Here is a 22016-nt window from a genome sequence, read left to right on the forward strand (position 1 = left end):
GAGAGAGAAATCCTTTTTATTTCCTCTTTCTTCTCTCTGTCCCCTGTATCTGTCTCCAGGGACTCACTTGGCATCTCTCCTCACTTTTAATTCTCGTTCTGCAAACTGCTGCTGTCTGAACACAAGCTGGCAGCACATACACGCGCACACACACACACGCACGCACACACACACGCACACACACTTTCATAAATGCACCGGTGCACCCCCTTCCACCCCCTCACCCTAAAAAGGCAATAAAAGGCACCCACACAGTTGCCCCACGTCCAGTTTAAACACAACACACACGTTTCTGTTTCACATCACTGTCAACTGGAATATTGGAGAGGATTTCACAAAACACATACAAGGGACATCAAATGAAAAAAGTACAAGTTGATTCAAAGAGATACACACACACACACACACACACAGTGATGAAAGACTGAGATGCTTAGAGCCTCCCAGGAAACAGACACAGACTCCCAGAAACACACGCACGTTTTATCACTGACGGAGCTGAGTGACATAGAGGCAGCATCTCTGCCTCCAAGAATACAAATCTGGTGTGAAAGTAAACACACACATACATGCATACACATGATGAGTCCTTAAAACATAAACACAAATCAAGGAAGTTAAAGGACATGAACATTCCATATATATTTGTTTTTAATTTGGATTCCTTCGAGCATCTCCTTCAGTTTCAATCCCACACAATATTAAAACTGTCAGCTGCGCCCAAGACAGCAAGCATACAAGTTCTCCAGCAAAACATACATGCACTGACACGCAGAAGAGCCAAACTTCAAAAGCAAGGAATAAATAAATGAAGGACGTGTATGATGGGGATGAATAAATAACCAGAGGAGAGAGAGAGAGAGAGAGAGAGAGAGAGAGAGAGAGTGAGAGAGAGGAAAACAGGAAGGAGAGAGATCGGAGCAGTGAGAGCGGAAGCAGAAAGCGAGCTGCAGTGATTTTTGGGAGAAGGCTGGAGGTGAAGGCAGCAAGAAAATTACTGTCAGATACTCTTCTAATCTCATTTAGGTTAAACAGCAGCTCTCCAGCAGAGACAGAATCAGACTCCAAGGATACTGTGTGTGTGTGTGTGTGTGTATTTTTTTGTGCGTGTGCTTCAGGTGGAAAGTACGTGCAAAACACGGTGTGAGGCCCAGTGACTTACATGTCTTTTGAGTTTCCTAACACTCTGCGTCTTTTTTTTATTATTATTTGGAGAAAGGGTGTGAGAGTGAATGCAAATATGCAAATGAAACGGTTATTATTGCATTGCTCATCAAGCAGCGCGGAGCAGACATTAATAGGCTGATGAATATGCATGTGAATTTGTTAATTAAGTTAATTATTCTGCTGAAAATGCATTCGTCTTCCAAGGACATCTTCCCCAGGATTCCAACCTGCTCCACTCATTAGTCATGCGATATTTTACACTGGGCGCTGGGACAAGAGGTGGGAGAGGGAGGGGCCAGTGAGGGCCACCGGGTTGATATGTATACAATCTAAGGGCATCATGGTTTTCAAGTCCACTTAAGAACAGCGATAAGCGCCTCAAAGAGAGATTTAATGGCATTATAATGACGCTTAATTCTTCAGCAGCCCTTCAAAAATAAAAGGGTCACAGAAAGAGGCGAAGCCCTGCACCAGATACAGTAGGGCATACACACTCATAGTGGCCAGACATCAGCTCTATCTCTGCTTTTCTCTTTCCTCTCCAGTAATTCCCCCTCTTCACTGCTTTTCCTCTAATTGCTTATTAAAACCCTCTTAAATGAACTTTTTGTGCCAACTTTCCAACACATTAATTAATTGTTGTAGCCAATTAAGTGTCGCTGCGCAAATGAGCTTCAGCACAAATGGTCCTGCAGGGCCCGTCCACCCCCCCTCCCCTCCCTTCCCCTCCCCTCTCTCCCTCCCTCCCTCCCTCCACCAAGGCCCCCTTTACACCACCACTACCAGCGCCCTCCTCCTCCTCCTCCTCCTCCACCACCACCCTAGCTCACTGCTTTCCCAGCAGCCCCTGTGCCCTTAAAGCGGCAGCATCCACACTGACAGAAAGACAGAGACAATAACCCTGCCCTGCTCATGGAGCTCTACGAACTGAATTGATAATGAGAAGCTGAGACCTTGCAAAACTACTTTGGCTTGCAGAACTGCTTTATCATGCAGAGAGGTTGATGTGTCTTTGGCTGAACATAAATAACTCTGAAAAGGTCAGAGAGATTATTTTTTTAAAGCTAATGTTATCTTCCTTTTTACTTTTTTTTTTCTCTCCATTTTAGTTATTATTGGTGGAGCAGACACAAACAAACATTTTAGTTGTGATTGTGATTTCAGGTCACATTTGAGATGGCAGCAGTGTTTTTTTTTGTTGTTGTTTTTTTTCTAAGTACACATCTGTATCATCTGGCCTATCTAGTTGTCTCCTAAAAATTCTTTGGTTGGTGTCGCTGCTGTGGAGCGATAAAGAAATAACGATTGTGTGTGACAGCAGTTTCTCACAAAACTATAAACTGTGGGAGAAATGGAGATGGTGTTATGGCATCAATAAAGCATGCTGCTGCAGCGCTATGACATACATCACTGGTGGGATAAAGTCAATCAATTCAAAAGATCACATAAATAAAGATGTAGCCATAAAGGAAATGACTGACATTAAATTTGGTTTGATTGAAGACAAAGAAGGGATCTGATGAATGCAGCACAATTCATATACTAACAACGATGCATTCATGAATAAGTGTGTACTTGTTCTGGTTCTCAACTACAGTGGAAGAGTGTAAGGACACTTTTTTTTTAGTGTGTGTTTTTAAGATGTGAGACAGTGGGGATCCCTCTCTCCCCACACCGAGTTTAATACATAGTCATTGATCAAACAGCCTCAGTCATCAAACTCGACATCAAACTGTAGCAATGCTCAGAGAGACAACAGCGGGCCAGATCTGCACTGCACAAAGGAGCTTCCACACACAACACAAGGATCCATGTGCATCATCACTGCACAAAGAACACACACGCATAGAAAACCATGGCATTTGGAGTGAGAGACATTACCGTGTTTTAGGAGTCAGTCAAGAGACTTTTATATGGTGCAGACCTTCAAATGTAATTTAGAATTTATTACAGTAACAAGTAAAAGGCATAAAAAAATGATTTTATGGAGTGCTACAGCTGCAGAATTCATAGTTACGTTTTGTCTGGAGAAGCACCAATCAGTCACATCTCAGACTGAGCACTTTTGTTAATGTTAGCATGGATTTGAGTTAATAAATCTCACTTTGGAAAATAAACTTCCAAGGCAGTCAAAGGTGTGCAAAATGTGTAGATATCCTTCGCCCGCTTGATTGACTGAAAAGTATCCTGAAAACGAAAAGGCAAGATTTAAAAAAAACAAAAAAAAAAAAGGACTTACTTTTTTCCCTCCAGAGGCAGACACTGTTTGCTCTCCTCCCTCGCCCATCAATTCAGTCGTCTTCGTCTCACTTTGCCCTCCTCTCTCTTTTGTTTTTTTCTTGCATCCTGAGTGAGTTTGCTGCCAAATTAAAATGTAGCACCAGTTAAGACAGACTGATTTACCAGACTTTGAAATGCTTAGTTCTCACATTGTTAGCTGTGGCAATCTGAAAATGATAAAAAAAAACAACTTTGTGGCCAAGAAAGTTTCAGCTGTAAAAAATCAGCATCGGAAAAGGTCACTGCCCACTTCCACTGCTTCAACTAGACAACAGAGAAAGAAATGATGATTGACTACCTGTAATTGTGGCTGGTAGAATAAACATGCTTACTTTTTTAGTTGCTGGTGTACATTACGGCAAAACGATACACATTCCTAAGTGCTCTTGGTAATCAGTTGGAGTCCAAACAGATGTGTAGTATGAGATTTTCTGAAAGACAGGTTCAAGATTCTCACATTTCATATTGTGGAAAGAGTGTGTGACCACTAACGAGATTATGCTCAAGCATGTTGGAGATTCATAAATGTGTGCTCTAACAATCAGTTCACACAGTGACTAAGAAAATAAGACCCAGCAAGAATGCCAAAATTCAACTGCACAAATAAAATAACGTTTCGGTATGAAATGACTAAAGTGGACCATCAATCACTTCACTATTTGTCTGGAAGTCCACCAAATCACTTCAGCCGACAGTGAAGCGACGGCATCCAAAATGTGGGCTCCATTTTGAATGCCGCCGTCGCCCGTCTCTGCCATGGCGCGTACGTGCTTCCGACTAGCAACATGGCACATTTTATGGGCATTCCCCATAAGGTGCTTTTCTGATTGATGGCACAGTCTCATGCACCTCCCTCTCCTTCAGTGCTCAGTCCTGATTTATTCGTCTGGTCTCTGTGACTTGGCACTGGCATTGCCCACCACTTCTCCTGTGGAAACTCCCTGTGGGCACATTCACTATTATTTGGAGTCCCGGTGGGCAGAGGCATCAGACAGAAACATACACACACACACACACACACACACATCGTCTCATCTCACTCACACTGGGCCTGTGCTAGAGGGCAGGTGAGCCTCCCACTGCCTCCACTCTGAAAGGAGATCTCAACCCAGAGGGCTCAGCTGCTTGGTGGGCCAGAGGGGTAAGCGGCTGTGTAAGCCTGCCAAGTGAGGGACTGGTCTGGGTGTGCATGGGGCCAATCCTAGCTCACACACACACGTGCAAGTGTACACACAAAGCCAATCTGTATGAAGCTTGGCTGCTTCTGCCTCTGCCAATCTGCAGTTTATGATCCTTGTCTGCCTGTCAGGATCTTCATAAAGAGATCAACCCGAGTGGTAAAGGGATCTACACATTAAAAAGATTGATGCATTAGGAGCACTTCTGACACACATCACATATTTGGCAGTCCAAAGGAAACAATTAATGAATCAAACTTACTGTTTCTCAGTGGAAATTAAAACTCCCCTTAACTTCCTCACTTATCTGTTTTAAAGTGTCAAACTTAATTTGTTCCCATGATAGCAGACAGATTAAATGTATGTTCACAGAAAAAGAGGATATACTGCAGATCACCTATAACCTTCTTAAATACCAGTAATACAATTCAATTTGGATACTGTTTGGTTACAAACAACTCTGCACAGTGTCTTCCCTTATTAGAGCTTTCCATGTTTAAGTTATGCACGTCTCATTTCAGGAGATCTTATTTTTTATTTAAGTTGTTGGTTGCTTTGAATTCAGGTCTTCTTGTTTTACTAGAGTTTTTTTTTTTTGCCTGAAATTTTTCTACAAACAGTAGCCTGCAGAAGTGATCTAACTAAGATGGGATTCCGGATAAGAGTGAAGCTTCTTAGAGAAGTGGAAGGAACATTGAAACTCAGCCGATGCTGCAGTTTTTTCAACGCGAGGAAGAGACATTTCAACTGGTCGCATAACTTCTTTTAATAAACCGAACCAAGAAAACACATATTACAAAATACTTGTTTTTTTCTTTTTACAGACAAGTGAAGCTATTTTCTTCTCATTTCCTTTTCCAAAGCAAAATAAAATGGAAACTGAGAAATGGACCATCGTTTTTAACCCTTGAATCATTTTCTTTAATCAGAAAAAAAACTGCACAAAAAAAAAAAAAAAAAAAAGCTTTTGCTGCAGAAGTTGACAGGGAGGCGACGACATATTCGACAAGGCTTTCAGAGCTAACGAGGAAAAAGCTGAAAATGGTTTGTTGGTGTTCATAGTGCATGTTACTAGCGGTTTTTCTTCAATAGCAGAGTAGTGTGTGTATTATAGCGGAGTCCGTAACATATTGGATCTCCATATTGGAGACAGGAAAAAGGGGGAGCACTATAAGCTGAAGCTTGTTGCGATGAGGAGGTGTGCTGCATAAGGATTTCTTTTTGATCAAGAACACGTTGCAGTTCAGTTGCGTTAATGACAGCGAGCCTTTTGATGAAACCAAAAAAAAAAAAAAGTCCTGTAGACATACACTGATGTGTGTCGTTCAAAGCAGACGCTTAAGCCACATTTCCCCACCAGGCCGAGTTCATTCAGGGGGGTTGTTGGGGTCATGAAGGAGGCACAAGGCTGAAAATAGGGGCTCTAGCCAGCAGGGAAGTTCTTCAGTATCACCAATGCCTCAAATGTACCCACACAGAGCCTGTTAGCTTTAACAAAAATACTTTTAGACTGTCACAGACGACACTCCATGAGAGCATGGAGGACAGTGACTGTACTCCCCTAAACACTGAAAACCTTATTAGAAGAGGGCACTACAGTGGACCTCACAATCAATGTATTGGGGGGGGGGGGGATAGTCAAGGCTGATTTCTTGGATGAGTGTCAGCAGCAAAGCACTCGGTTTGAAAGCTCAACTTCATTGAAGTCAGGAACTTAAGCGAACGTTAAAGAGCAAGGACTCTTAATAGGACTCTTGAAGAACAGATCAACCGAAAGTCCAAATAACCCGTCCAATTGGACACAAGCTTGTACAGTGGGCAGTGATGTTCATGACCTGGAAAGGCCTTTAATCTCTTTCTTACACACATTCATTTTCAAGATCCATGATCAACTTTAGCTACCTGCTCATGGTCCAGTGAGTCATAACCCTGTGGGTGTCCCTCTGCGTTCTTCTCCTGCATCTCCACTCAGGCCAGGTTTGCTGTAGCCACCTAAACCAAACCAGCTCTGTCACATGGAAGGGACAGAGGGTCAATGTGCAGCACCATGAGAAAAGCGAAGGTCCTGGTCCTTGGGGAACTGCGCTAAAGCGACAGGGGCAGCAGTCTCGGGCCCTGATGGGGCCTCAGCTGCAGCAGAAGATTTAGGTGGCGAGTCCGCAACCCAGGGTGGAGGGGGCTGTCCCCGGGTTGGAGCGTCCACGCCAGGAGAGGGGTCCTTGCTGCGCTGAGAGACCTCTGCTTCGGAGTCATGCTGAGAGATGAGCTGCAGCAAGGCAGCTGCCACCGCAGGGCTGATGTCCTGGCTGGGCTGAGATTCAGACACAGCCTGCTCCGCATTTCCAAGGAGGGCAGCTGACGGAGGCGGCCCGGGTGGTGAGGGGGGACGCTTCTCACCAGATAGGGGCACCAGGTTTGCGCTTAACTCTTTCCTTTTTGATGTTGCAACATCTGGAGGGGCAAAACAGGACAGAGGAGAGAACGTAAGCAATCAAGAAATGTTAAACAGATCATATCATATTATATAAACAACGACCTTAAAACTGATTTGCCATGTTCTATATCTAATACGCATTTAGAGAAAGTAAACGGGCAATTATGTCAAATGACCTGACATGGAGAAAGCAATGACAGCCCTACCTTCACCACAAGAGGGTGGCAGAGTACTCTAAAGAGAAGTGTGTTTCAGTACAAGTTAACTTTGTCAATGTGGTCATAGCATTGATATGGAACAGGAAATTCTAAGTCAGACGTTATAACAAAAATACGCCTAGCCTTTGAAAAGCCTTAAACAATGCACTTAGTCAGGCAAAGTTAAACATCTATGATGAAAACAGAAAGGCTTTTACTTTAAAGTGACCGGTCATCACTGTTGGATATTCTTTATTCATGACAGCATTAGCTCATGTGTTTTTCACTGTGTGCAGGACTCGCTTACACAAATGATGTAGTAGTATTATTGTATGCAAAACAGATTCAGCTGGGTTTGTTTTCCTCCAAATAACTGTCTGACACTAAGTGAGAAAACATTAGGAGGGGAATGTTTATCTGGGTAAACAGAAAACATGACTCGTGTAGGAGAATTCCATCTACAGCAGTGCGAGGGAAACCGCGGCTGTAAGAGTTTCAGACGCCTGACAGAAGAAATAACAAGAAAACATGACTGTTACCATTCCAGTGTCAGCAGCAAAGTCAACAGTTTTATTGAACTTGCTAATCACATCTTTGAACTAATATCCGTGTCAGAGTTAACAGTTAAAAACCAAACGAAAACGTGTGACAAAACAAAGTTAAAAGAAACACATGCAGGTGAGGTCTAAAGATTCAATACATTTATTTTCACTTGATAATTTATTAGACTTTCTTCATAAAAATGCTGACATTACAGACTGTTTAAAGCAACACTGCTTCCTGTGAAGAATCCATGACACCTGCTTTATGATGAAAATAAAGATGAAAAACATGTGTGGAGATGGAACAGATATAGAAACCAAGACTCAAGACAGAGGGAAGGAAGAGGGACAAACGTGGAAGGGAATATTACAGTGTGAACCTTTCTCTCCGCTCCAATGAAGAACACCAGCCCTTCTTCTGGTTCATCAAGTACACAGTGAAAGATGTCCGTGTGCACCGAACCTTTGCCCGATTACAAGGGTCACAAATACTTGACATTCTGCAAGGTTTTTGTTTGTGCATTCTTCCATATGTGAGGTGGTAATAAGGGTGTGAGTGGAAAAACAATGACTGTTTATGGAATGTCAGGGACAAAGGAAAAAGACTGGGGATGCATGATACAGTCTAATAGCCAAATTAACTTTGTTAATTGATACTTTTGTAGATATCGCAAGGTGGTATTAAGTGTATTTATTTCGACACAGGAATTTTGAGTAGCAAACTCAGTCAGCTTCTGTTTGTTCTCTGCCCTGCACACTGCAACCTTGTAGCCCCCTCTTATTTCCATCAAAACCGGTTTCTGTTTTTTTCCCCACCCACTATAGACTAAACCCAGACTTGCCCTTGCGATCAGTAGTGGAGGCGGATGAATCGTGTGTAAGTGCCTCCTCTGATTGGACGCCATTGCTCTCATCGCTTTGCTCCTCGCTTTGAGGCTTAATGATGTGACCTAAAATTAGAGCCAACAGGTTGGCCTGGTCTTCCTGGCTCAGTGGTGGGTCTGCAGATGTCGGTGAGAGTTCTTGTGGTTCGGGGGGTGGTTCTGGGGGCTGGGATCTAGCAGTAGCCTGGTCCTCTGGAGCCCCCTGGTGGTCGGAAGCCTCACTCAGGGCCGACAGAGACTGGCTGAGGGTCTCTGGGTTGGAGAGGTTGAGGAGCTGGGCCACTTGAGGCAGGCTAAGGTCTGTCTGTCCCTGGAGGAGGTTCAGCAGCACCGCCAGCTCTGTCTGGTTCAACTGTTCTGCAGCAGCACCAAGACCTGAACACACATATTCATGTTCACGCCCAACAGTGAAACATTTTAAACATTTCTGATGCTCAAATGACTTTCTGCTAAATGCTTGTGAGGGGCAGCTGTTACCTGACAGCTCACGATCTAGGTTTGCTGTTGTTGGTGGCTTTCCTTGTGGAGGGGGAGGGGCTCCGGCTGGGCTGGCTTGGGCCCGGCTGTTCTCTCCACTGGAGGTTCCTGTCACATCCTTACGGGGCACTTTGGGCACAGGCACATCACCAGGCAGGGCGCTCTGACGAGCTCGCCGCCTCTTCTTACTCCATAGCTCATGGCAGTCTTGGTGGTGAGGAAGACTGGGAAAAAATAATTTGAATACAAATGTCTAGCAAAACCACAATGTTTCCAAAACACCAATCCTTCAAATAGGATGTACAATGGAATGTATAAGGGAGAAAGTAATAAGTATTCCAAGAGTGTTAAAGATATTTGACCACTTATCTCACATCGAGAAGTAAAAACTATTACATTTATCTCATACTAGAGGTGGGCGATACGGAAAAAATATGTCACCATTTTTTTTTGGAAGTTACTGACCTGTTCAACCAAACTTATTTCCCTATATAATGTTTTAAAATGCACAAAAACTGTGCTAACTAGTTTAGTCTATTTGAGAAACATCTTTGTAGGAGGTCTGGAGGTCTCCCACCCAGAACATCTTTAGCAACAGAAATGTCTTTCCCTCGATTTGATCAATATTTATGCACAATTTGAAGGTTTTCCTCACCACTTTGAAATTATGATTTAGTTATGTGTCCTCTTTCTATGTTCATCAGGAACATTTTCACGCAGTCATTTAAAAACATGTAGACTTCAAGTTCTTATGTTTCTGTTCTATTTTAGCTCTGCAGAGTTCCTACAGCTGTAGTTTCATACAGGCTCTGCAGCCTGTTTTTACTAACTTCAGTTTAGTTTATATATAATCAAACAAAATACAGAATGTGTTCATTCTGTGACATGATCAAAGTAAGTTTTACTGACAGAAGAGTTTAATTCACAGAGGGGGCGGGACATCGTTGATTGATAGACAGACAGTCACCATGGTTACTCACTCTCAGCTGCCTGCTGCTGCACACAACGTGTAACGTCGTTTAGCGTAATCCCTATAAATTTGGTTATCACAACAGGTGAGCTTCGGGTGGAGAGGCTTGATAGTAACTTTAAAAACCGAGAAAGAGCAGAATACATCGACCGCAACATTTTAAACACCGGGGTTATATCTCCCATCACGTAGCCATGGGTCTACTTACTCAGGGGGCGGCATCCTGCTGGGCTCAATATCACACAGGAAGTCACAGCTGAGGGCCTGCTCTGCTGTGCAGCGCCGTGCAGGGTCCAGGGTCAACATTTGGTCGAGCAATTCCAGGGCAGGAGTCGGTAAACTGCAGAGAACAGGAGATATTATTCAGCAGTTGAAACAGGTGAGCCTTTAATCACAGCTGAATAAGGGCAACGCAAAATGTCTGCATACACTGCAAACTCCTCCCTCAGTCGCCTTCTGTACTGCTTCTTGGGTTTCATGGTGTTGAAGAGGGGGAGTTTAATGACGTCAGGCCAGACTGCAGGGCAAGGACTCCCACACAGACGACTGAGAGGAGAGACAAAGAAGGATGAGTCAGTAATGAAGAAACAGAGATATTGTGGTGTGAAGAGGTATTAAGTGCTGTGTTTTAGGTCAGGAAAGGGGAAAAACTACCTGATGAGTTCCAGCTGCAGAAGCTCCTGGTTGGCCTGGAAGATGGGCCTCTTGGTAAAAAGCTCTCCTAGAATACAACTGAGAAAAGAAGGACAATAGAGAGATTAGTAGAGGTAATAAGAAGATATTAAAGTTTACACAAACTTGAATGAAATTGTGAGGGTAGTTCATAATCTCTATCAGTGACCAATCAATGCCGCTTGTTTTGAAAAGAAAACAAAGTCATTTCTGAAATTAGCACCCATGGATTACCTCATCATATATCAAGATAAATAAGCGCATATGAACAAAAAGAGCACCTTGGCATAAGTGTTCAATGATAGCTAGAACAGATGAGCATTAGACATTAATACATTGATAAAAAGACTAAATCAAAAACTGTCAAAGGCAACTTAGGCGGTCATAAATATAACAATATACGTAAATGACAAATAAAGTCTATGCATGAGAAACACCGTCATGGGAAAATGGCGTCTTGTGAGTTAACTTGGGACAACCCAGAAGAATCACATCCGCTATACATAGTATCTACCTCAGAACAGTTAACCACTGTGAGGGGAGAGCTGTAACCCATGAGGAGGATTTTCTGTGTGAATCAGGTCTAAGTCAGGAACATGAACTTTTTAAACAATATTAATAACTCGTAAATTAGTCATACAGGTGACAGTATGACTTCAAACTAATTTAATTTTCCACTTCATTCAGCTCACAGTAATGGCAGACTCTTTCACACCTTTATATCGCTGATTCCATAAGAAGTGGTAATTTACCACATCTCAACTGTTCACACAGACATCTTCAGCTTTTAGACCAAATGTTTAGTCTTCTTTAAATTAACAACATGTTCTTAGAGGTTTCTTCTCATTATCCAAAACTGGTCAGTGTCAGGGCCTGAAATTATTTTTCAGCAAATCACGTAGAATGGGAACAATCATCTAAGAAAGTGGTTACATTACTGTATTTATAATGGATATTTAGTGAATTATGCTATGTTCAAACACAGTATAATTAACGACTTTAACCTGCTCCCCTGCATCACTTCAGTTCTATTATCCACACACACACACACTTCTCTATCCTGCTCCACCTTCTCCCCAGTCTCTATACCTGTGTGTGATCTTTTGACAATAGTCAGCAGAAGAAAATAACCCTCTGTTGTGAGCTGCGTGTGGACGAGCCTTGTTAATGGCATATAACTTATCTCAGCAACCCAAACGGTAGAGGATGCACAACATGTTAGTCAGACGCTATTAGCAAGACCAGCGCAAGGAGCGCAGAGAAGATGGAGACTGTCTATTAGTTCAATAGAGGTTTTCCTGTACTCAGCCGTGAGAACGTTTGTGTGACATGCAGAGGAATTGTATTGCATCCTGCATTGTGGGAATAGAATAGTTTGTGCGATTCCCACAATCCCACTCTGAAATTCAGGCCTTGTCTGGTTGGTTGAATGATTTGATGAATTATTCCTTAAACAAGACTATTTATAAAGTGTAGGAATAATATGTGTATATGAAAAAATACAGTTAAGTGTGAATAAACGAAAAAAGCTTTGCCCCCTTCACAGTGTCATACTCACCCACAGCTCCATACATCAATGGCTGGAGAGTATCGCTCCTCTCCCAGCAGGAGTTCAGGGGGGCGGTACCATAGTGTGATTACTTTATTAGTGTACGGCCGACTAGAAGCAAGGAAAAAGAGAGAAGGGTAAGACTCTTTTCACATTGACGGAGCATCTTGGTCCATAAGTGCCCAAAAAAACATTACTGCTTATACCATCTGAGCTCTCAGAGGAAAAGACAATATGACAGACACTGCCACCCAGTGGTGGTACTCTGTAAATAAGGAGAATAAATAAATAAATAAATAAACAAACAAACAAACAAACAAACAAACCCTAAGGAAGTTAGAATACTGTCTTGTGTTCTTTCCAGTATAGTCATGTAGTTCACTTCAGTCATTCTTGTATATAGTCAGAGCAGGCTCAGGTCCAGGGAACGGTCTGTGCCACAGGCCCGTCCAGACCTGGTTCATTGCTTTATTATTTTTTTAATCCATTTAAAAAATATTCAGCTTTCTTTCAGATTGTCTAACTTCTAGTTTTCTCTGGCTTGTCCTCAATAAAAGCTTAAAAAATAGATTGAATGATTTTTTTTTCTTCCTCAAAGTCCTTTTTGGATTGAGTTACTATAATACAAATGGTTTGACTGGTAAATGAATAGATTTAAAACAACAGTGAGCGATGTTTTTCAGTGAGAGATTTATAACATTAGGTTTATTGCTTAGATTTGTAGACCCCTTAAATTTGGTGGTGTACTTTTAGTTGTTTTTTTTTTAACAGTAACATGCAGTTTTTTGTTTTCAATTGTGCCGTTTTTTTTTGTAGTTTTAAGTTCACATATTGTGTCAAGTGTTACATTCATTTAAATAACAGAAGTTATCTGATGAGGTTCCTTTTAAATTACAACATTTAAGAGGTAAATAAGTACATGAACACTCAGCTTACCTTTCCTCTGAATTGTAAAGACGGGCCAAACCAAAGTCTGCCAGTTTGATCTGACCTCTGTAAAAGAAGAAGAAAAGTCCAAGATAAAGAAAAAACTTCAAAGCATGAGAAAGTTTACTATGTTGGAGGCTACAAATAACTGAAAACATTAGTTATCTAAGCCTCAGACACAAAATGAATGAACACAGTTTATTGTGAACTAGAACATTTTGTCACATGATCTTAACGGGTCTAACATTGTTTCTAGTCTGTAAGTTGAACTTTGAGAAGGTAAAGTCAAATCAATAAAGTAATTTGACGAATGGAGCAAATGTCAGGACATGTTTCGTAACCCAATCCAAACTCAGAGTCTTTCTACAGAAAGAAGAAACAAACCCCAGGGAGGCTCTTAAATCACCATACAACATCAGAGTCCCACATTTTCTTCATCTTAATGGCATTACAGCCACTCCAGCAACTTTAGCTCTGCTTGCTTTGCACAATGTAGTGTTTGTAGACTTGATGCAGAATTGTACCCAACAGCTATCTCTGAGAATTTGCTGTACTCCTGCAGTGCTGGATAGGTCAATTAAATTAGCACAGAAGAAGCAAGGTTAGCTTTTGACAGACCAGCAAACACCGGTATTCTGATCATTAACAGACTACTTTTGAGTTTATACTTTTTACAAACTACAACTGAGTTTAAAGTAATCTGCAGGCATGTCCACAGATGCTGCTAATGTTGTTGATGCAACAATAATGTTACTTTGTAAAAAGGATCAATCAATCTTTATTTGTATAGCACAAATTCATAACAAATGTTATCTCAAGACACCTAACAAAAAGAGCAGGTTTAGACCATACTTTTTGTTAGATTATTTACACAGACTCGACATTAATCCACCATGAGCACAGCACTTAGCATGATTTAGAAAAAACTGCCTTTAAGAGGCAGAAACCTCGAGCAGATCAAGCCACATGTTGAACAGCCATCTGCATTTCTGTACAAACACAAACTGTCCCGTTTCCTAGTCAACAAGTAGGCAATAATAATTATTGAGGGATGTGATTGGCAAGGAAAACAAACGCAGGGAAGACCCCTGCACCTCACACAGACACACACGCCACAGATGCACAAAGTGGCATGTACAGAACGTTGAAACACGTATTAAATGTTCAACATTTTGTGTTCCTACAAGTTAGATTTATTTAACATATTTCTTTGTCTTCAGCAACAACCTGTTGGTCAATGCCAAGAAACAGTTGCCATTTTAACAGGTGGCACCGTCAAGCAAGAGAGGGTTCAGGGGGTCTCACCCAGAAAATGAATAGCACCTATTGTTTCTTTTCTGCACCATTTCATGGTAATGTCCCACACATGTCTGGTGTCTCTTAGTATTCATCTGGCACATTTTCCCTTCAATGATAAATGTATTCAAATACTTTTTAAACATGTGGACGTTAAACATTTAGCCTTTCTGCCCTTTTTTAGCCCTGCAGAATATCGTATAGCTGTAGCTGTATACCACTAAACCCAGAATGTAATTAACTTCTATCACACATGTTGATACAGTGAAGAGGAGGCCTTTTATTTTAGTTTCATTGGAAACTTTCCCTCTGGCTGCATGATGTCGTTCCTTTGACAGCCGCCATCAGAAGTGTGTTTTTCCAGTATTTTCCCCAAAACAACAGTACTGGTGATTTGAAAAGTTTCCCTCTTGATTCTTCATCCCAGCAGGTGACCCTCATGTGAGACGGCTTGGTAATAAAGATTAATCAAAACTTTGAGAGTGCAGAATAACATTGGCAGCAACCAGTCTCACAAAACAATCAAAACTACGACTCTAGAAGGTTCATATTTAACTCGAGACATCCAACTCAAGTTATGCTTTTACAGACACGTGACAACTCTCTCTGATGACCTGTGGAGTGTATTCATGCAGACCATAAACTCATTTATGGATCTGAGCGTTTGTACACTGGTTAAAAAAAAAAGAAGAAAAAAAAGAAGGTAATATCAGTGTTTCCCACAGAACGACACGATACCTGGGCCGTGGAGTTCGCGAGGGGGGGATCAACATACTTTTTTTACTCTTATCTAAGGTTACATTTCAATATTAGGTTTCCCTCTAAATTCAAATAGTTTTTCCAATAAACAACTTTAAAATGCTCAATTTATCCACGCAGTTCAACACAGAATCAGTAGCAAGCAACTGTACATTAAAAATATGCATTTATTGCCAGGGTGTAATAAATGCATTTAGAAGAGGGGTGTACGGACAGTGGACCTTCTCTCTCTCTCTAAAGCTGAAGCTGATTAAAGTCTGCTCTCTTGGCTTTGCTGTGTATATATTATAATTTTTTTTAATAAAAAAAAAAATTTTTTTTTTTTTTTAAATGGGAGGTTTTATGTTACATGAAGCAGAGAGGTCCTCGCTTGCCTGCAGTCTCTCACTCTCTCTCTCTCTCTCTACCCCCGCTCTCTCTCTCGTGCGTGCAGCAATTTTATGAATATATGAAAAATTAAATTAAAAAAGGTCGGAAATATACTTGGGCGGCCAGGGTGGGTATCGTCTTTGTGTGGGAAACACATGGTAAACACCTTCGTGGAAAATTAGACACTCGTGGGTCAATTTTTCAGGATGAAATTCTGAAAAAAATTCTTGAGAATCTCATCCCTGATAATAAAGCTGAAACTGGAAATGAACTGAACAGACTGTCCACATCAAGGACACTACAATACTTCACTTCTGGTATCCATTGACTCAGTGTCTTACCTGTTGTTGAGCAGTATGTTGGAGCATTTAATGTCTCTGTGAAGGAAGTTGTTCTTGTGACAGTAGTCCAGGCCCTCCATCAGCTGGCGCATAAAGCTGCGGATGTGCTCTTGGGAGAACTGGACCAGACCGGACTCCAGAAGGCCCATCAAGTCGTGGTCCATGTACTCAAACACCAGGTAAAAGGCACCTTAAAACAGACAAAATATACTCAATCAAAATCACAGTCATACACTTGGCATGTGACAGTGTATCTGCTGTGCCTGTGTACATAATCAGAACATGTATAGTTGTGCTACTGTGCTTTGTGACTCCTCAGAACCAGCTACAGGCAGTGCAGTGATGTAGTTTTTTAGGTCTTAAAGTGTAAATCATGACGAAGTTACACTCCTACACAGTCACTTCCTCGGTGGGTTGAAACTTTGAGGACAGGCTGCTAAAGAGAGTCATCACAGTGACTTCATTTGTTGCCTATTCAAACACTAACTTTAAGAGCTGTTGACGTTTTTGTGGCCTTTCTTGTCTTAAATCATTTGTTACATATTATTCTGAGCTGAAAGAAAAAAACTGTACATTTCCTGATTTTCTAAGTTTAAATGGTGCTTTAAATGGATCGAGTATCAATATGTATTACAAATATCTTTTTCACATTTTAAGGTGCTGTCAAACATTTTACATTACATCGTATTTTTCCACATGTTAAACTCATAAATACTAGGGGTGTAAGGGTACACGTACTTGGACCATTTCGATACAGGGTTTTTGATCCGGTCTGCATACAGACCGATCTGAGTAAATGCTATCCGTGTTCCCACACGGACTACCCAGCCCTGGCAGATCATTTCAAACTCTCTTACCTTTGTCCTTTTTAAAGTCGAGGGCATCCTGCTTGTCAGTGACAATCTCCTTCATGTTAACAACACTGCGGTGTTTGAGCTGCCGCAAGATCTTGATCTCGCGAATAGCTGTGATAGGAAAACCCTCCTTTTCATTGTCCAAACGCACTTTCTTCAGAGCCACAAGCTCACCTGGGACATTATATAAAGAACCAGTTAGAACAAGGATTCAGTCTTTGCTTGTTTAACATCAAACATGTAAGAACCACCATGATGGAAATCACTTACCAGTGTCTTTGTCCTTGGCCTTGTACACTTGGCCGTAGGTTCCTTCCCCTATGATGCCAATAATGTCAAATTTATCGACACAGCGCTTGCCCCAGTCACTCTGGGTGTGTTTGCGCTCACCATATCGTGGGCAGCAAATCCTGTGAAGCATCAAAAAAAAAAAAAGAAACAGATTAGACAAGTGGGTTTAAAAAATAAGGAAGACTTGACCTCAGAGAATGATACAGTAAACTGACTTTGGTCGCTTCTTTAGGGCTGTCTGGGGTAGCAGTGGAGCCTGGCGGATAGGGGACTGTGGAGGGGAGGCATCTCCTCCAAGCAGAGTGGGGGGTAAAGGAAGATCAGTGATTGATGGCCGACTGCGAGACTCCTTCTCCTTCCTAGGTAGCTTCTGAGTTGAGGTGGACTTCTTTGGACTGAAGAGGCAAAATACATATCATTAATAACATAAAAATAAAAAAAAGAGACCAGCATGGGTTAGTTATGTGCATCAAAATGTTCACTCTTTAATTGTGTACCCCAAACAACCCCATTTTTCCCAGGCTGGATGGTTAATCTTTAATTAAGAGACTATATGCAAATAGCATTAATATCAAGACTGACAACATTAACTCGCATGAGGAAAAGTTGGTTACCCCATCTTAATACTGGTATGAGGGCAAACTTAACCAAATTGCTACCAGAACGGGTCAAAACTGTAGCTTCAGCAAGGTGTGCTGGTTGACGCTTTGAAGGGTGTATTCTAACTATGTACTGTCTGGACATTTCAAATATAAGTTGTTTTGTTAGCAGAGGAAATATCACACGCAAAAGATAGACCTGCATTTAATCTGCAGTGTCATGTATACTCCATGTTTATTTCCCCCCTTGAGGGATCTCACCTGCCCTGAGTGTTCCCCAGCAGTGCAGGTGGTAAAGGCAGGGGAGGCAGAGTCGACGTCTTGTGGAGCGCTGTCGGGCGGATGGGGCTGCGTGTAGGGAGTGGAGCTGGAGATTTGGCCTGTGATGTGGTTGAGGGTGTAGGAGGCTGAATACTTGTTTCTGCCTGAGGTGGTATGGGTGGAACCTGTGTAGCTGGAACAGGGGGAGAGGGCTGAGGAGGCGGGGGTGCAGGAGAGGAGGTGGCAGAGGAAGGTAGAAGGGCAGTAGTCTGATCTTCACCACTAGGATCCACCTGGGGTAATGGTGCAGGAGGCGGCCGAGGGTGTTCATTTACTGATGCCGCCTCCTTTTCTGGTTGTGGAGTCTCGGCTTTGGTGGGCCGTGACAAGGAAGAGCCTGCAGGTTTACGGGCTGGGGGAAGAGGCGAAGCACCGCCACTGGCACGAGCTGCAGCCTCAGCAGCCTGGCGTTCCTTCTTTCTTCGGGTCAGCTCTGCTCCTAGACTAGAGTTTAGTGGCAGGCGAGAAGAGGGAGGGGAGCGGCTTGTTGGCCGACTGCTATGGGAGCTGCCCCCCACTCCAACAGAGGAAGTGTGCCGCTTGCCTCTGGAACGAGAGGAGGAGCGACGAGAAGAGGAGTAGTGCAGAGGCGAGCGACTTCTGGAGCGGCCTGAGCGTCTAGTAAAAAAAAAAGAAGATGTAAAACGGATATATTATTTTGTAAGGGCATGAACAATATAAACTTAGAAGTTTCTTTCTGAAGTCAGAGACAAAGGTTCAAAAAAGGAACAGGGTGCATAGTATGCTGAAACAACAACCTGACCCTGCAAAAAAAAAGGATAGTAGTGAGGTACGTTTAACATCATCAAAACATGAAGACAAAAAGTCAAACTGTTGCTCTCAAATCTGAGTGACAGACTTGATCCAAAACGGTTATTCACTTCGCAGTAACACTAATTGCTCCTTGTCTGTAGCGTGGTATTTAAATTTACTTCTACTCCATTCCAGTCACAGATATAGGCTCTTGTTTTCCTAAAAAATAAATACGATAAAGACAAGATTAATACATTTCAAATAATTGCAAAAGTTTGGAGACCTGTTCTGGCTGCAAAATGCCTTACTACGTCTCCTGTTAAAATAAAAAAAAATCTGTTGACTGCATGTTAGAATTTGCACTCACAAGGTCTATTTCCTCAATGCAACTTAAAAAGAGAAATCTGGAAAATATAACTAGTACCAGTATGTATAAAACTATAGCCTTGTCACCACCAGATGCTACAAACTGTTCCCCTGAATCTGTATTTCTTTTTAAGTAGCTTTTATCTACTGACTGAAACATGATAATCAAAAAGCAAAACCTCCTAACTGGAGCCAAACTATCCATAACCGTTCTCGACCCCTGGGCTTTGTTCTATGTCATGTAGGGAAACCGTCAACATAAATAACATCTATTTCCTGCCCTTAAAAGTCAATATACTGCTGGAGGGAGACTGTCTGAACAAGTTCAACAGGTCTACCTGTCTTAAAGCTTCTGTTGCAGGCTGCTCCGGATTAGTTTTACCAATAGCAATGCAAACACTACCAAGTATAGCTTGATAAGCAAACTGTTATCAGGTCTCATTCAACATTTATATTGGCCTTCGTCATTCTACATCCCTCCTCTAAACATGTATGAGTCAGAGTGTGGGTATAAACTACAACTTTTCAAACATATTCCAAAAACAAATGTTGCAGACACTCACCTTGACATGGGGCTGGTGCTGGAGGACCTGCGCGTACCATAGGGGCTGATGGAGCGTCTCCTTGAGTAAGGGCTGCTGTCCCTCTCATAGCTGGAGGACCTGTGTCTGCTGCCATAGGGGCTGTCTGATCTTTGCCTGCTGCGGCGAGACGTATCCCTGTAGGGACTGGGACTTTGGGCCGCCCTCCGCCTGGAGTAGCTGTCATCCCCCTGCTGCCCATACCCACTGGCCTGTGGACTCTCGCTGCCAGCCCCTCTTCTGGGACTGGGCGAGAGAGCAGAGCTGGTGGTGCCCTTCCTGCGAGGGCTACCCCTACTCGAGGACTTGCCTTTGGGGCTCGACTTGTGGCTCTTCGAGGACTTGCGGTGGCTCCCGTCCGCGCGGCTCTTCTGAGAGGAGCTTCGGTTGCCCTCCCCTCGACTTTCTCTGCGCTGCTGCTTGTCTTTGCGAGACTTCCCTGAGCGGCTGCTCTCCTTGCTGCGAGATGAAGACGTGGAGGAAGTGGTGCTCCCGACACTGGCTCCAGGCTGGAGCTGCGAGGAGAGCATCAGCTCGGCGCGTTTAGCTTCACCATCTGGCTGCACCTGGCGTTTGGCTGGCGGAACCGACGAGCCGGCCTTCTCCTTGCTCTTTCCAGAACCGCCTTTCTCGCGGTCTTTGCTGCTCTTCTTCTTGCATCCACCTTCTCCATTTCCAGGGTCTCTAACTTTGTTTGGGTCCTTGGGCTTTTTCCGGGACTGTCTGTGCGCCCTGCTCTCTCTAACATCGGCTTCTTTGCCGATATCGTCCTTGCCATAGTCGGGTGAGGGCTCCAGTCGATACCCACTCCCCCTCTCGGGAGGCCTGGAGGACGGCGGGTCCGAGAAAGTGTCCGAGTCGGAACTGATGTCGTCGTACTCCACCAGAGGCTTCACGGTGTTGACACCAGGTGGCGCCGTGTCGCCGAGGGTAAAATATTCTCTACCTGATGTCGTCAAGGATTCCTTATTATGTTTATTTGATTTATGCCGCTTACGTTTAGCAGAGGAAGAGGACATTGAAGATTTTAACTGCACCTTGCCGTCTTTGCTCGCCTTTTCTCCCACAGAGGTATGAGTCTGGTGAGGCACGCTGCTGTTGCTAGATTCTGGCTTCCTCTTGGTCCCATGGTGTCGGTCCGACCCAGGCATCCCTTCACGCCAGCGTCGTTGCCTCTGCTGCGACTGGGCCTCGGTGGTCCAGGAAATTCATTAACAAGAAAACAGTAGCTTTTTTCCCCAAAAGTGCCAAAAAAAAAGAAGCAAAAAGCAGTAACCAAGCAGAAAACAGGGCAAGATAAACACACAAAATGAACCTAACTAGGCCGCTCACGTCCAGTCCTCCTCAGTGCCAATTCATTCCACTGAGATCTCGCCAATCTATCTCATCAAAGAAGAAGGAAAAATGCCAAAGTGGTTTCCCGGCGCTGTTTGGTATGTTACTTCGAAATAGTCAGTGAATTAAAAAAAAAAAAAACAAGATCCAAACAAAACATCGGAGCATTGTGGTGTCGTCAGCGTCTCAGTTTAGCTAGCACTTCTAGCTAATGCTTGGCGGGCTAGCGAAGCTGATTCGTGGAAAAGAAAAAGAAAAAGTCCCCTTTTTGTGAAAAGGTATCCTTGTCCGGTGCCAAGTAAAGTAAAGGTGTTTTTTATTCCACCAAATTACCGTCTAAGCATTTAGAAACAAGCAAATGCCTTAATTTAAAGACGCTCGTTTGTCGGAACAAAATGAAAACTTGACCCGGTTGGTACTGTTTACATATTCCCTTTAATGTTAGTTTTATCCCCTATAAATTCAATATTGATAAGAAATCATAGTATTTTCGTGTGCAGTAGATGTTCCAGTTTATTATCAATGGCTCTGGGAGTCAACCAGGCCTATATTTAGGGCGATGCTAGTGGATTTAATATCATCCACAGCCCTATCTGAAGGACACTACAAACGCCATTGTGGCTCCTGTGACTAGCAACTTCTGCGAACAGCGGAATGAACCGGAAACCGGAACACAGTCGATCTTGGATATATCTTAGCAACGTCCTATCAAAACAAAGGTACCGCCTCCTACCAACATGGTAGCGCGCAAACGACGGAAGATGTCAAAAAGGTCTTCAGTGGTTTATGCACTAAGAATAAAGCTTTGTCAAGCGTAAAATTAGATAGATATGTAAAATGTAGCTCCATCAGCAGACATGATAAGGCCCTTTAT

The 22016-nt window shown here is 42.9% G+C and overlaps 1 protein-coding gene across 1 annotated transcript; it reads right to left on the reverse strand.

Annotated features, from left to right (window-relative positions):
• Positions 1-5376: 5376 nt before the first annotated feature.
• Positions 5377-21791, reverse strand: cdk12 (cyclin dependent kinase 12). The gene is made up of 14 exons (XM_020632579.3): positions 19790-21791; positions 18048-18725; positions 17403-17582; positions 17167-17306; positions 16900-17070; positions 16043-16232; positions 13287-13343; positions 12360-12461; positions 10784-10861; positions 10559-10675; positions 10338-10469; positions 9160-9383; positions 8641-9057; positions 5377-7076 (listed from the first exon to the last, which is right to left on the reverse strand). Exons 1-14 carry the CDS (start codon positions 20956-20958, stop codon positions 6658-6660), a joined length of 4074 nt encoding a protein of 1357 aa, XP_020488235.2. The 5' UTR covers positions 20959-21791; the 3' UTR covers positions 5377-6657.
• Positions 21792-22016: the final 225 nt, after the last annotated feature.

Source organism: Labrus bergylta, chromosome 16 (assembly GCF_963930695.1).
Source record: "Labrus bergylta chromosome 16, fLabBer1.1, whole genome shotgun sequence".
Classification (NCBI taxonomy): domain Eukaryota; kingdom Metazoa; phylum Chordata; class Actinopteri; order Labriformes; family Labridae; genus Labrus; species Labrus bergylta.